The sequence below is a fragment of the Hippocampus bargibanti genome, linkage group LG14, assembly GCF_051943395.1.
Source record: "Hippocampus bargibanti isolate YZ-2025 linkage group LG14, ASM5194339v1, whole genome shotgun sequence".
Lineage (NCBI taxonomy): Eukaryota > Metazoa > Chordata > Actinopteri > Syngnathiformes > Syngnathidae > Hippocampus > Hippocampus bargibanti.
In genome coordinates, this window is record NC_142747.1 from 15,112,328 (window position 1) to 15,127,268 (window position 14,941).

Below are 14,941 nucleotides of genomic sequence, written 5' to 3' on the forward strand. Positions count from 1 at the left end.
GCAAAAGTACTTGATTATGTTTTTCAGAGTGCTGCTCCACATTGTTTCCAAGTGCCACGAGGAAAACCTTGATCACTACCTGCACTCATATATAAAGGTACGGAAGGGTGTGCTGTACATGTGAAGATCACTTGATGATTATGATAGCTTTTCTCTCCTACAAGGCTATAGAACAAGTTCACAAATTGTTTGATTTGCAGAAGGAAAAAAAAAAAAACAGAAAAAAGGGGCTTTATGTATTTGCATGTGCAGCTATTTGTGTGTGGGTGCCGGCGGCCACGCGCCCGGAGAATTATGCAAACATGCATGTAGAGAAAGTGCAGGAAGAAGAAGAGAAGCTAATTGAGTGGGATCATTGAGCCATCTCAGTGGGATACACAAGACCTGTTTGTTTTGAAATAGGGGGGGGGGTATGAGTGCAACAGAAAGAGAATTAGCGTAGCAAGCAAGAGGAACCACAAGAGCACTTTCATGTCGGCCGCAGTGTCGTAAAAATGTTGCGGAACTTGGAAGACCTTGTGGCAGAGACAAACGGCTGGAGGGCTTGCAACAGTAAATGGAAGTGTAGTTGCCGTGGTAACCGATTGGCACGAGATTCACGTCTGTGTCTGTGTGTGTGTGTGTCTTTGTGTGTGTGTGTGTGTGTGTGTGTGTGTGTGTGTGTGTGTGTGTGTGTGTGTGTGTGTGTGTGTGTGTGTGTGTGTGTGTGTGTGTGTGTGTGTGTGTGCATGCTCTCTGTGAAAAGAAAAGATGGAAAGGGGTGGAATTCACTGGAACATGAATGGATTGAGCTGCTATTCATCAAGGGAATGCTCTCAAATCTCCCTGCCTTACTTACATGTATTTGATTGTTTTTATGATGTATCACCTTAATAATCAATCAATGAATTCCAATTGGGTTGGGTTGTCGATGATATGTGTCTTAAAGCATTCATCAATTTCGTTTTTTCACGAGTGTGTCCGAACCTCTCTCAACTGACTAAAGGACAACCGACGTCTCCGGACAAGTTGTGTCCATAATTTGTATAATGACTTCTACTGAGCGTATTTTACCAAGATTCCACCGCATATAGCTAGATTTTACGTGTTAAGACTCGCGCTGAATATTCCGTAAGTCTTGTTTTTGAGTTGGTGACGAGTCCTCACCCTACGTCACTGAAGGAACGCCCCTGACCGAAAAAAGGACACATTGTAGAGGTCCTTCCATCACGTCTTGTACTTGTTTGGCCTGAAAACGTCGTGTTGCACCAAAAACAGGCAGAAGAGGGCGACAAAGCTCCATATAAGGAATTTATCAGCCTGTGGAAACGGGCTGATTAATTCCTCACACGGAGCTTGGTCGACATTTTCTGCCTCTTTTTTGGTGATACATTTTGCCCCAATGTTGCCTCAAAATGGCACGGAATAAATTATTTAATCGATTGCAAACACATATGCATTCCTCTTCAGAACTATTTGGATCAAATTCATAACTGGATGTGTAACAAGAAAGCATATTCTCCGAATCTGAAGTCATTGTTTTGATTCTCCAGCAATGCAAGACGTCTTGGCGTGACGTCACGAACTGGGGGCGGGACTTTCTGAAAATGCTCAATTCGCAGCTCAATTTTTTGCAGATTTTGGACACTTTAAGTCATTTTTATTGGTGTTTTGCATCTGACTAAAAACATCATACTGTGTTTTTTGGGTATTTTAGATGCTATAAAACGTTCCTGATGTCAGTTAGGAAAAAAAAATGATGTCGGTTATCCTTTAAGGAAGTGGCTGGTCATTGTCTGCATCGCTCACCATGTGACAAACTAAGCATTCCCATACATGCCACCTGCAGACAGTTTCGAATCTTGCAAGGAAGCCGGGCTACGTGAAGAAAACACAAAAAGTCCACAAGCAGGCAGCATTTCCCCTTTTTCCATGTTAGCGCTTTGTTCCAGCTTCAGCTATTGCTAAAGCGCGATATAAACCAATATGTATGTATTGCATTGTATTTTGGACAGCTGCCCTCATTTCACGCTCATGTAACTCCAGACCCATATAATTTAGGAATTAGCTCTTTTTCTGATGAAAGAAGAGTGTCGAAGGTTTCTTACGCTGCATTGAATGTTTATGTAGTCCTAAAACTTTGTGGGTCCTGGAATTTGAGTGACAATTACAAAAACCCCGGCACTAAAATTGAAACATTTAGAGTTAAATGCATTGGACTGAAAAAGATGCTTCATTTATCTCCTTCAATGAGTTAAGTTGCTCAACAATTCTATTTGCAGTCTCTTAAGCATTAACTGCAACCTCACAAAATCCTACCACATGCGAGTGCGGTGTAGACATCGGTCAGGGAGTCCTAATGATAACGACAATGCAAACATGGTTAATAGCTTCGCTTTTGTGTGTGTGCGCGTGTGTGTAGTTTGTGTTCAAGTCAGAGGCCCACGGATTGAGGACAGTCCATGAGGAGTTAGCAAAAGGCATGACCTTTGACCTGCAGAGCAACGAGCAAGCAGCAGTTCGGAATGTTTTAAAGGTTAGTGTCTTGTGGCGTCATTGAATGTTTAATACCCGAAATATGGATGACAAGAACGACGTCTCTTCAGTTTTCCTGGTTCTTCTTTGAACTCATCGTCAAATCCATGGCCCAACATTTGGTTGACGGGGATAAATTGAAGGTAAGCCAACGTACTGATGAAGTCTTGCGGATCATATTCCATGACCGTTCATTTCCAACTGTTATTCCGTCCATTCACAGCAGCTCCCAAGGCCGCAGCGTTTTCCCTCATCCTACCAGAACCGTGTGGAGACTCTGGTGGAAAAAGTGTCAGAACATATCTTCTGGAAGTACAAAGACCTGGCAGAGGAGTCGCGTAGTGCCAACTCAGCTGTAGCAGCTTTTGTCAAGGTGGGATTTGACTTGAGTCATCCGTATTCTCTCGCGATCGTTCCCGTTTGGGGCATGAGGGCGCTCGCAACGCTGACAGTTGAGGTACTGTGATCAAGAGGTGGGCTACACCCACAATTGGTGTCATTCATTTTTTTTGTCGCTAATGATTTTATGACACTGTTTTGATGTTTTTTTATTTTGCATGAAACAAACATTACATATAGAAATTAAAAGTAAAATACTAAAAGTAGTTTCAGCTGACTACTGTCAGGCTATTGAATAGATGGACATAAAAATCTGACCTCAAACCCACTCAACCTGAACTGAAAATTGTGACATGGAGCACCATTCCCGAATCTTCTCGGGTTTTATTTTTTTTCTTACACAGTTGCTGATAAAGCACTGGTCAGACCTCTGGCAATGTTTTTCCCTTCCACGAGGGGGCAGCATTAGCCTTTTGTCCATGTTAGCGCTTTGTTACAGCTTCAGCTGTTAAAGCACGATATAAATCAATATACGTATATGTATTGTGTCGTATTTTGGACAGCCATCCCATTTCAAGCTCAAATAACTCCAGACCAATATAACTTAGGAATTAACTATTTTTTTCTGATTAAAGAAGAGAGTCTAAGGTTTATAACACTGTATTGAATGTTTATGTAGTCCTAAAACTCAATATTCTGAGGGCCCTGCAATTTGAGTGAAAATGACAAAAACCCTGGCATTGGAGTGGACACATTTTTACACATTATCTGGCACTGAATGAGTTAATATGCTTATATCTATTTTTTTTTATATATTTACTGATATACTTTGTGTCCCTTTCATAACTTTTGTTCTTCTCTAAATTGACATTTTTTCCATTGTGAGACAAAATAAGGTTTTCTCATCTTATCTTAAAATACATCTGTGTAAGCTCTCAGTCGTACAGGAGTGGTAAATCGATGAGAAGGTTTCTTCAGCCGTCATCTGTACAAATTTGAAAATATCTTAAAATGCATCTTCAGTTAAAATGCAACCTCAACAAGGCCTTATCAATAACAACATTCATTAAAACTAAGAAACCTGCTCTAAACCCCCCAAAAAAACTGTAACGCTGAAAATATGAGCATTTTTATAGTACTTTTGTATTAAATCTCATTGGCTTGCCTGCTCGAGTGTTCTACTTTGAGCCTTTCATTTGTCTGAACAACTCCAGTTTATTGTGAATTTCAGCGTTGCTTCACCCTGATGGACCGAGGCTTCACCTTCAAATTAATCAGCAACTACATCAACATGATCACCGCAACGGACAGCAAGGTAGACTTGCCAATGGAGAATCGTCGCCACCGCCCACAACAACAAAATTCTTTTTTTTTTCGTGAATCTCATCTCTTTTGTGTTTTACAGTTGCTGTGCGAGCTAAAATTTGAGTTCCTGAGAGATGTGTGCAACCACGAGCACTACATCCCCCTTAGCCTGCCTTTGCCCTCCGCTCGCATTACGGGTAATTCGTGGAGCTGTTGACCCATTTTTGTTTTGAATCACATCCTCACTTTCATTTGTCCGTTATGGTAATAAGCTGTCTCTCTCTTTCCTATCCTGTCACCCCTTTCGTGATATATATGTCCATATCAGACCATGCATCCCCAGACCCACAAAGCACTCATGGTAAATATGTGTACTTTTGTTTGGGTGTCCCCCAAAAAATATTAGAAAGTACAATTCAGGGAAACATTATTTTGTAGATAAACATATTTGTTTGCTCATGGAGTTGCTTATGCAAAGCTATTGTGTATGTGCATGCATTATATTTCAGCCTCTGTGCCAGAGTACAATCTGACCGGCGAGTTCTGCAGGAAGCACTTTCTCACGGGGCTCTTATTACGAGAACTGGGGCTGGCTTTGCAGGACGAGCAGGACCTCAGGCACCTGGCTTTGGCCACACTCAAGACCCTCATGGCCAAACACTCCCTGGATGCTCGCTACGCCACAAAGGTAGATAGAACTTCTCTCATTAGGGATCAGAATCATTTTTATTGGACAAGTATGTAGAACACACAATGAATTTGTCTCCGGTAAAACACGCTGCACTAGTATCATTATAAAAAAGACAAATAAGTATGGGGGACACTAATAAAGACTAATCTAATTCATTAGTGTAAGTAGTACCTCTCTGGAACAACAGTGAGACAATGTAAAAAATATCAAGTAGGCAGTGGTTCAAGTGAGTACAGAGCTGGAGCTACAATGATCATAACGGGAAGCTGTTCCGCAGGGTTGTATAAAATTGCTAAGAGGCACTATACAGTTAGATTTGGGTTTGGATTTGGGGGAAGATGCTGATTAAATGTCTGCTGGATTTGTTGCGCATGGATCGTAATGCCTGTCTGAGGAGGAGTAGCTGGAAAAGGTGGTGGGCAGGGTGCGCAGGGTCCATTAGTTTTTTTTTTGCACTCTTGTCTTGATTCTTGCAGTCTGCAAATCCTCGAGAATGGGTGGGTGGATGATTGTGGAGAAAAAAATGGATCATCTTGATTACTTTGATGGATATTCAATGCACGATCACTCAAAGTAATAATTTATTGGTTTCAGAATGTAGCATTTATTCACCAACCAAATCTCCACTTTTAATGTGACTTTTAGAGCAACCAGACAAGAAATAGAATTAGGTTGTTGGGCCAAGAGTCTGCTCGATAGGCGTCGGCTACCAAAAGATATTGTTATAAAGATATGAATTAAATCATGATTTCATTGTTTTCTTGATCGCTCTTAAATTCAGTTACATCGGTTGTTCTTGATTATCGTGTTTCAAAGTTGCTTACAATGTATAAAGTTGTTGAACAGAAACTACAAGTATTCCAACTACTTTAAGATGAAACGGGAGACAGGGGACATTTGTTGCCGTTACAAATTGCACCAAAGTAAAAGGGGACCAATTTATCTGTTTTTGTTCTTATTCTGATTATTTCCAGGAGAAGCAAGCAAGGATCGCCTCACTTTATTTGCCTTTGTATGGCCTGATCCTGGACAACATGCCTCGCTTCTTCCTCAGGGACCTTTTCCCCATTTACTTGACTGCTAGTAATCAGGTAAAATATTTCCAGACTGGACATCGCGGATATATGACTGCATAAATTTAAGCTGAGGTTCGCTGACTGACTCGCAGGGCTCTCGAGATGACCTCAGTGTCGGGGGAGGCGTGTCCGGTGGGACACTCCCTGTGACTCGCCACGGCAACTCGGTGGATGCCTCCTTCTCCAAAGAGGTGCTCAACTCCATTACAGGTACTTTGGGATTGAGACTGAACATTTTCTTTGAAGTTTCAAACGTGTGGATGAAGTCACTAACACCCCCTCATATTCCTTCTACTAGCTTTCTCGTCTCTGGGTACCGTAGTAACTACGGGTAACCAGGCCGAGTCTCGGGGCTCCCTGATCAGCGTGGACTCCAACCCTAGCAACAGTGACAGGAACAGTGAGAAGATGGATGGATGTGAGAAGGTAACAAGTGCTTTTTTTTTAGTTCAATGTATGTAGGTTCAGTTTGATTTATTGAACTGAAAAAAATTAAATACACATCTTTATCTATTGCTATATTTCGAATGTGTTTCCTCCTTGTGTGCTCAGTTTGCTCGGCCCCAGTCACTCATTGGCTACGGGTCTCGCTGTGATAAGCTGGACCAGGCGGAGACGCGAAGCCTCCTCATGTGCTTCCTGCACATTATGAAAACCATATCTGAAGGTAAGAAGGAAAGTCCAAATGCTAATTATTGATGAACCAGTTACATCTCAGACTCTGGTCAGTTTGCTTTGCGTGACGGTTGATCTTTACTACCGAGGTGTGCAAGAGCCACACTGAAAATCATCAATATTTATTCATTTACAGTATACAGTGTACTCATCTTTCAAATGTATTCTTCTTGTTAAGACTGTATTTATGACCTACTATGACCGTTTCTTCTAATACTACAACAGGCCATTTTTTTATTTTATCACATGACATCCTTCACTTTATGCAATACAAAACAATACAACGCAATATAATGCAATACAAATGAATGCACTTTTATTCTTGTCATCAGGACATATTATATTGCCTCTTTTTCTCATTACACCTTATCATATTTTCAATCATATACAATCAATTTACTCTATCCACGAAATATTACAACTCTGTTTTGAACAAAATACAACCTTCATTCATTCCATTAAAAAAGAAAAAAATATCTTCACAATTTATCAGAATAAGAATCATCTTTATTGACAAGTATATATATTAGGCCTTTACTTTTTCAGTAATCACATTTCATTCTATTATTACTATCATTCTAATAGTACTTACTCTTGTAGCTTTTTTTAATCAGAACTCATGTTTCTTTTTGTCTTGTACAGTACGTACTTCATTTAGAACAAGTCTGACTCTAATGTCATGAACATATGTTTTTGGTCTTGCTTTTTCTTTTCTTTCTTTTCCTCTTCTTTAGATGTGCTAGTTTCTTACTGGCACCGGGCCATCCACCAAGAAATCTCAGACTTCTTTAAAATATTAGAGTAAGTAAGAGCTTCTCTTTGTTCATTGTCGAGTGCTCTCAGAGAATGTAAGAGTTGCATTCCTCGATGTCAGCCTAATTGAGAAAATCTAAATGAGAGCTCAGAGGCCACTCCAAAATGCTTTAAATGAACCTTTGTGCTCAGTTTTGAAGCAATGCACTATAATTGCATTATGGGGCTTTTTTTGTGTGTTTTTCTTTGTTTAGGCTCTGCCTACAGCACTTCAGGTTCATGGGCAAACGTCACATCGCCAGGTACGACTCTTTTCTTATTGTAACAACGCTGCACATATTCCGTCACCTCATTAAGTCAACATACATACACATGTCGACCGGAACATGTATTATTCATGGGACAAACACAGGTGAAGCAGGAACACTAATGTGCGCCTCGTATGCCCATGCACGCTCCAGGCGAGGAGTGAAAACGGGGAGGAGTGTCTCGCTCTTGTGTGAAACACAGCTGGATATGGTCGTGTCATATTTGGCAAGCACACCGTGGGGGTCGTTTCCCCCCCATGCCCCCCACTCTGTGTGTGTTTGCAAGACTACTGGAACCGAGCCACTGGCAGCCCTCCTTCCATCTTCTGGTTTCATACGGGCTAATTAAATGAGCTCTCACTCTCGACAATACCAAGCAGGCTGAGAGAACATGCGGCTTATACTTCTGCGAGAGCATTAAGAGAGTAAAGATAGCTGGAAGCCTGAGCTCACTCACAGATATAGCGCAGCCTGTCAGGGAGGCTGTGAGCTACTTAACATCGGTCTGTGATAGCGAGCCGAGGGAGAAAACACACTCCGTGTTTGCCAAAAATGCAGAGAAATTTAAGCAAGCATCAAACAGCACCGCTGTGCATTTTAAACATCTGTTTCAACAGATTGGGTTACTGAGCTGTTCAGTTGTCCAGTTTAACTGCTATTCATTCACTCTTTCCCTGCTATGCACTTTATTAATTTCAGTCCTCTACACTTATCACTTACATACTCGAAAGAGTCATTGCAATGACCCATTATTACTGTGGACTAATTACAGTGATACATCAGCTTACGAACTTGGTTCCCAAAAAGTGTGTGTAAGGCGAACAGGTTGTCTTCCAAACATTAATTTCCCATAGGAAACCATTAAAAATGAGAATAATGTTTCCAGGTCCCCATAAAAAAATAATTTTCTACTAAATAAGCCTTAGACTACACAAAATATACCTTATTTCATGTATAATAAATGTGGTATTGTATTGTAATTAAAGAAATAAACTGTACTGTGTAATAAAGTGGCGCTGTTCGGCCGTGTGGTTTGTGTGTTCTTCCGCCGAAAACTAGTCCGCCAGCCATTGTGGCGCTTCGTGTGGTTCCCGAAAACTAGTTTGTATGCCAAGATTATTTTCTCTCACGAATGTAATGTTCGTAAGGTAAAAAGTTGCTGAACTAAAGCGTTCGTAAACCAAGGTATCACTGTACACTCAAACTTTAGGTTAAAAATACTCAACCTTTTCTCAGCCTTAATTTAACAGGTCTTGAAAAGGCTGCAGATTCTGCTTCCTATTTGCACCCCACAAATGTTTTGTCATACTGTAGCATGATCTTCAGCAATAAGCCCTACTAATGTTAGCTGTGATGTGATTGGCTCGTGAACAGGAAGCTAGCAGCGGCGCTTAAACTGGCCCAATCCACCCACGCCAATGGCACCCTGAAGGTCCCCAATCATCCCTCCCAGCCCTCAAGCCTCCTCCCTCAATGGTAACCCATCATTTTATCGCGTATACCACAATGAAAGTACTTGAATTATCCTGAAAGCTAAAAAAATAGAAAATACAGCTTGTTCTGCAAACAAAATGTTAATTCTAAATATATTGTCATTTTTATCAGCGAGGTGACTGCGACGTAAATATTGATCATGTGTAAATTATTAGAGCATGCTTCCCATTGTGTGGTGTGATTTGTTATTGCTCCACATATGCCAGTAGCAACCATTTTTACCTACTGGTAGCTGTTCATCTTTTTCTTTATTTCAATAGATTTTACGAGTGTGCTTGATGAATAGAACAATGAGAATATTTGCAGGTTGCAGATCCACACAACAGATTCTGCATTTCATTCCCCTAGGATGGCCTCTTCCGGAGGGGACGGTCATCGACAGGCACGCTCCCAAACGATGCCCATCATCCGGGGCAAAAATGCCCTAACCAACCCCAAACTGCTGCAGATGATGGAAACCGGTAGGGCATTTAAAAAAAAAAAACAATAAATAACAATGATATTCATGTCATTAAAGCCCATTTTCTGCATCTAGACGGGACTATCCAAGATGGGGAGAATCTGAGCCCTACTGATGTTGAAGCCAATTTGTCTACTGAAGTGGCGCTCACTGTGCTCGATGTCTTGGAGCTCTTTGTGCATCATCACGAGGTGTGTTTTCCTATTAAGTCCACATGTCCTGAAATGACACCCTACGCTGCCATATTGAAAACAATGGAGTCCTTGAAATGTTGTTTCAACAGTCTAACCTCACTCAATTCCAAAACGAGTCCAACATTTAACCATTTGAGGGACAACGGTTACAACGGTGGACAGCTTATCATGTTATCGAGTTACAGAGTGCATGAAAAGGTTTAACAATGCAGTAATCAGACAAAAACAGGTCCTTGTCTTTTTTATAAGGCACATTACATGAGCATTCAGTGTACATGATTCCGCATTTTAAAAAATCAATGTGTAAACACAATTCTTGGAAATTGCTTAAAATGTGTTTTGGGCGAAATCGGAGAAAAAAAAGAGCAGCACAACAATAAGAGAACTTTGCCAGATAGTGAGAGAGTGATCACTTCAAGATGTGGTATTGCCACTCCCGGTTTGGCAATTTGCTGTTCAACCAAACATAAAACAAAGATAATTGCAGTTTGTGTATTTAACTAAAACATGTGGGTCTTCGTTGTACTAAGTTCATCCTGTCTACTTGATATCTAATTTAAAGCAGATTATTTATTTACAGACAGTGTATTATAGGTGTTCAAAAACACTTTAGTTGAGTTAAAATGAGAATAGATGTCATGATACTGTATTTATAACCCTTTAAGCAACTGATATTCAAACACAAATGGTGAAACAATATATGGACGGACACCAGTACGCACAGGCATATATTTTGTATCCTGTACAAAATAACTACTGTATTTTCCAGACTATAAGGCACACTAGATTATAATCATCGTTTGAAAAACACAAAGGCTTTTAGATGTGTCCTATGCTGTGGAAAATACATGAATTGAGCTTTTGTCTGTCTTTCTGTCTTCCCCAGAGGTGGACAGCCTTTATGAATGAATTATACTGCCCCCGTGTGGCAAAAGCGAGTATACCGGAAGGGCAACAGAATGCTTTTATTTTGTTGACTTTATAACTGCAAATGTCAGCCCAGTTGGTAATATAAATATGAATACAAACTCAACTGGAAATCATATATATATGAAATCAAAATTTAACAAAAATAACTGGACTTTTCGTTAGGCGTTTTATGGCATCTTTGTTTGCCAAACCTGAACATGTTGACGTTAATCTGTGATATAATGATGCTCCCCCCCACCAACCAGGGTAAAAGCAACTGACTGTTTTAATTCATTCGCTGCCATTCACAAATGTATTCGGCAATTGAAAAAATGACAATGTTTTTTTATTTTTTGGGTGCCGATTAAGCGCTGGTCATTGCCTATTTTCTGTTCCACAAGGGGGCAGCATATTATTTTTTTTCTATTTTAGCGATTTGTTTTAGCTTCAGTTGTTGGCAAAGCACTATATAAGCCAATATGTATATTTTACATTGTATTTTGGACAGCCGCCCTCATTTCAAGGTCATATAACTCCAGACCCATATAATTTAGGAATTAACTCTTTTTTTCTGATGAAAGAAGAGAGTCTGAGGTTTGTTATATTACATTGAATGTTTATTTAGTCCTAAAACTCAATATTCTGTGGGTCTTGGAATTTGAGTGTCAATGACAAAAACCCTGGCACTGGATTGGAAAGATTTTTTATCATAATAATAATAATAATAATACATTTTATTTCAAACACCTTTCAAAACTCTCAAGGACACTTTACAGTCAAAGACAAGCATATATACAATAAGAAATGAAAATCAATTATAAATAGAATCCAATAAATAAAATACAATTATTCAATTTTGCACATGTCTGGCAGTGAATGAGTTAAAGTTGTTGACACCCTACTTGCAAAATTCCAGAAACAGTTGCTGCTTGATGACGGACAGAACGCACTGATGAAGAAGGTGCTGGACACCTACCTGCTCTTCTTTCAAATCAACCAATCAACCGCCACCCTTCGCCACATCTTTGCTGCACTCAGGCTTTTTGTACAAAAGGTGTAATCCACCAGCACGTTGACCCCCTTTAAAAGAAAACAGGTGACATTTTTTTCCCCTCTTTTAGTTCCCCAGCGCGTTCTTCCAAGGCAAGGCAGATCTTTGTGGCTGCCTGTGTTATGAGATTCTGAAATGTTGCAACCATCGCTCCAGTTCCACCCAAACGGAAGCGGCGGCGCTGCTGTATTTTGTCATGAGAAAGAACTTTGAGTTCACTAAGGGAAAGTCGATAGTGCGTTCGCATCTTCAGGTAAGTATGCCCCAAAAATATTTTATTTTCTCCCCTTAATTGTGACATAACTTGTTTTATTTTCTCAACCGTTTTCAGGTAATCAAGGCAGTGAGTCAGTTGATAGCCGATGCTGGCATTGGAGGCTCGAGATTTCAGCAATCGCTTGCCATTGTTAATAACTTTGCCAATGGAGATGCTCCACTCAAGGTGAAACCGCTCAAATTGAATATTTTACTACCGTGTTCTTTTGTGTGTGTGTGTGTGTGTGTGTGTGTGTGTGTGTGTGTGTGTGTGTGTGTGTGTGTGTGTGTGTGTGTGTGTGTGTGATTTGCGAAAGAATCTGATGGTTCTGTGGTTGTTGTGTTGCCGCCATTATAATGTGTTCAATTTGGAGTGGGTGGGATGAGGAAGAGTCAAGGGCTAAGACTCTCGGCCATATGTTACATTGAACTGCAGGGTGCAAAGCCCAATTTCGATTTTTTGTTATATGCAATTTTTTTCTCTACTTGTTCACATCACAAACACTTGAGCGCAACATAACTGTGTCGTGTCATCATGCCTACAATGCATTGTTGCAGAATTCTCCTTTCCCGGCCGAGGTCAAAGACCTGACCAAGCGAGTCAGGACAGTGCTAATGGCCACGGCACAGATGAAGGAACACGAGAAGGATCCAGAGATGCTCGTGGACCTTCAATATAGTTTGGCCAACTCATACGCGAGCACGCCCGAGTTACGGCGCACCTGGCTGGAGAGCATGGCTAAGGTCCACGTCCGCAATGGCGATCTCTCCGAGGTACATTTGGGAGATCTTTTTTTCATTTCTTCCGCTGTGAATTGTGTATGTTCTCTTGCATGGGTTTTCTCGGGGTATACTCTGAGTTTCTTCTCGCATTCCAAAATCCTGTCATAATAAGATTCATTGATAATTCATTGAAAGAGTCCAGAAATATGTGTTGCGTTAAATTAGAAAGTGTATTAATTTAGCTATTTGTTTATCTAGCTATCGAGCTATTTAGCTATCTAGCTATCTAGCTATCTACCCGTAACTACTGGTATCTATCTATCTATCTATCTATCTATCTATCTATCTATCTGTCTGTCTGTCTGTCTGTCTGTCTGTCTGTCTGTCTGTCTGTCTGTCTACCTTGCTATATATCTATCTGTGTCTAGCTAGCTTGCTGTCTATCTATCTGTGTCTAGCTAGTTTGCTGTCTATCTAGCTATCTATCTATCTATCTATCTATCTATCTATCTATCTATCTATCTATCTATCTATCTATCTATCTGTGTCTAGCTAGCTATCTACCGGTGTCTAGCTAGCTATCTACCGGTGTCTATCTATCTATCTATCTATCTATCTATCTATCTATCTATCTATCTATCTATCTATCTATCTATCTATCTATCTATCTATCTATCTATCTATCTATCTATCTATCTTTCTATCTGTGTCTAGCTAGCTATCTATCTGTGTCTAGCTAGCTATCTACCGGTATCTACCAGCTATCTTGCTCAAAATTTTATTTTAAATGTGTTTCTAAAAAAAATAAAATATCAGGAAAATTAACATCATGACATAATTCTTTAATTAAAATATGTAAATATCATTATTGGAAGTATGCTTTATTTTTTCCTAATTTGCCCCCCCTCCCTCCACCAACCTTCCATAGGCCGCCATGTGCTACATACACATCTCTGCTCTGATTGCGGAGTCGCTAAAGAGGAGAGGTGAGTGCGCACCCATTCCTGCAAAAGCTTTGCAGCATGCTTTGCCAATTTATGCTCTTCCGCACGAGCGCTGGTGGACAAAAATATTGGGACACCAAACAGAACGTAAGCGTATGAAGTTGAACAGCTTACGGTCATCAGAAAAATCATTTTGAGGGATGGACGATGGGATTGAGATCAAGACTGTGAAGTTTTTCCACACCAAATTCATCCAAAGTGGAACCTCAAAGTACAGCCTTTGTGATTTAAAATGTTCATACTACTACAGTACATTGCAATGTGAAATTGAATGAAATCAAATTTTAAGTCTTTCTTACAATTTTAAAGATTTGCTCAGAAAGGACAATAGGCAGTCCTAGTCCAACCCTTTTTGGAATGATTGATGGATCATTGACCACGTTATGTCTCAATAGTTTTGTTCATGAGACAGTTTTCTCTCTTTTCAGACACGGCCGCTTCTAACCCCGAAATCATGATTACCTAACCGTATTTCTTTGTCTTTGCTAACACGGATACCGGAAGGCCGTACAATTGTGTCATTTCTCGTTGGGGGCAGTGGGTGGAGGGGGGTTGGAGTGTTTGCATTGAAAACATTTGAATGTCAGACTCCAAGCGAGTAAAGTTGTGTCATTCCACGCTGCAGAATTCATCTAGAATAGCTCGACTAACATATCGCATGTCACCTTTCCCCCGTGTCCATTCTTTTTTCCACTTTAACCCGGCATACTGTAGTTTTGCATGCCCTGCATGCATGCGATGAACACAAGCTTCTTCTCTGCTTGTGGACATTAAAAAAACATAGTAAACCTACTTCCTCCCCCTCCTCCCAATCCTCCTCCTCTCCCACCAAACAGGCTACTGGAGAGCAGACAAGGCCCGGATATCCAACGTGTCCCCTGAAGAAAGTCCGGTCTTTAAATGTAGCTCCTTACTAACCACCTCCCGAGACCAAGACAGTGAGTGTGACAAGTGGGCCTGGGGGATATATGGGTCAGTCTGGACTTTGTGATGCTGAAGAAGGGGATGATAGGTGCAAATGTCGCAATATGTTCAACAGGTGGATGTCGATGCTTTGCGAGGACAAGAAACAAGACCGTTGCCAGCCTGTTACAGAACCAATAACATTTTGCTCAAATTGTGATCTTTTGTTTGCAACGAATCACCGATTACTGCCCAGTCTAGATGGACTCTCACGTGTTTGATATTCG

General features: G+C 40.6%; 1 protein-coding gene across 9 annotated transcripts in view; it reads left to right on the top strand.

Moving 5' to 3' along the window:
* dock10 (dedicator of cytokinesis 10) overlaps positions 1 to 14,941 on the top strand; it is a 61,158-nt gene that overhangs the window by 39,112 nt on the left and 7,105 nt on the right. For 4 of the 9 annotated variants that reach the window (XM_089014606.1, XM_089014602.1, XM_089014608.1 and 1 more), the window contains exons 25-47: positions 28 to 97; positions 2,402 to 2,515; positions 2,586 to 2,657; positions 2,738 to 2,887; positions 4,085 to 4,168; positions 4,259 to 4,355; positions 4,487 to 4,519; positions 4,668 to 4,846; positions 5,824 to 5,940; positions 6,018 to 6,135; positions 6,224 to 6,351; positions 6,478 to 6,592; positions 7,335 to 7,401; positions 7,608 to 7,655; positions 9,036 to 9,137; positions 9,504 to 9,616; positions 9,691 to 9,806; positions 11,635 to 11,772; positions 11,840 to 12,022; positions 12,101 to 12,211; positions 12,583 to 12,798; positions 13,676 to 13,733; positions 14,588 to 14,689. In XM_089014606.1, the coding sequence (XP_088870732.1) occupies positions 28 to 97; positions 2,402 to 2,515; positions 2,586 to 2,657; positions 2,738 to 2,887; positions 4,085 to 4,168; positions 4,259 to 4,355; positions 4,487 to 4,519; positions 4,668 to 4,846; positions 5,824 to 5,940; positions 6,018 to 6,135; positions 6,224 to 6,351; positions 6,478 to 6,592; positions 7,335 to 7,401; positions 7,608 to 7,655; positions 9,036 to 9,137; positions 9,504 to 9,616; positions 9,691 to 9,806; positions 11,635 to 11,772; positions 11,840 to 12,022; positions 12,101 to 12,211; positions 12,583 to 12,798; positions 13,676 to 13,733; positions 14,588 to 14,689 (2,531 nt within the window). Of the gene's footprint in view, positions 1 to 27; positions 98 to 2,401; positions 2,516 to 2,585; positions 2,658 to 2,737; positions 2,888 to 4,084; positions 4,169 to 4,258; positions 4,356 to 4,486; positions 4,520 to 4,667; positions 4,847 to 5,823; positions 5,941 to 6,017; positions 6,136 to 6,223; positions 6,352 to 6,477; positions 6,593 to 7,334; positions 7,402 to 7,607; positions 7,656 to 9,035; positions 9,138 to 9,503; positions 9,617 to 9,690; positions 9,807 to 11,634; positions 11,773 to 11,839; positions 12,023 to 12,100; positions 12,212 to 12,582; positions 12,799 to 13,675; positions 13,734 to 14,465; positions 14,690 to 14,941 lie in introns of all 9 variants that reach the window. The other 5 variants (XR_016117249.1, XM_089014603.1, XM_089014610.1 and 2 more) reach the window with 5 other exon arrangements.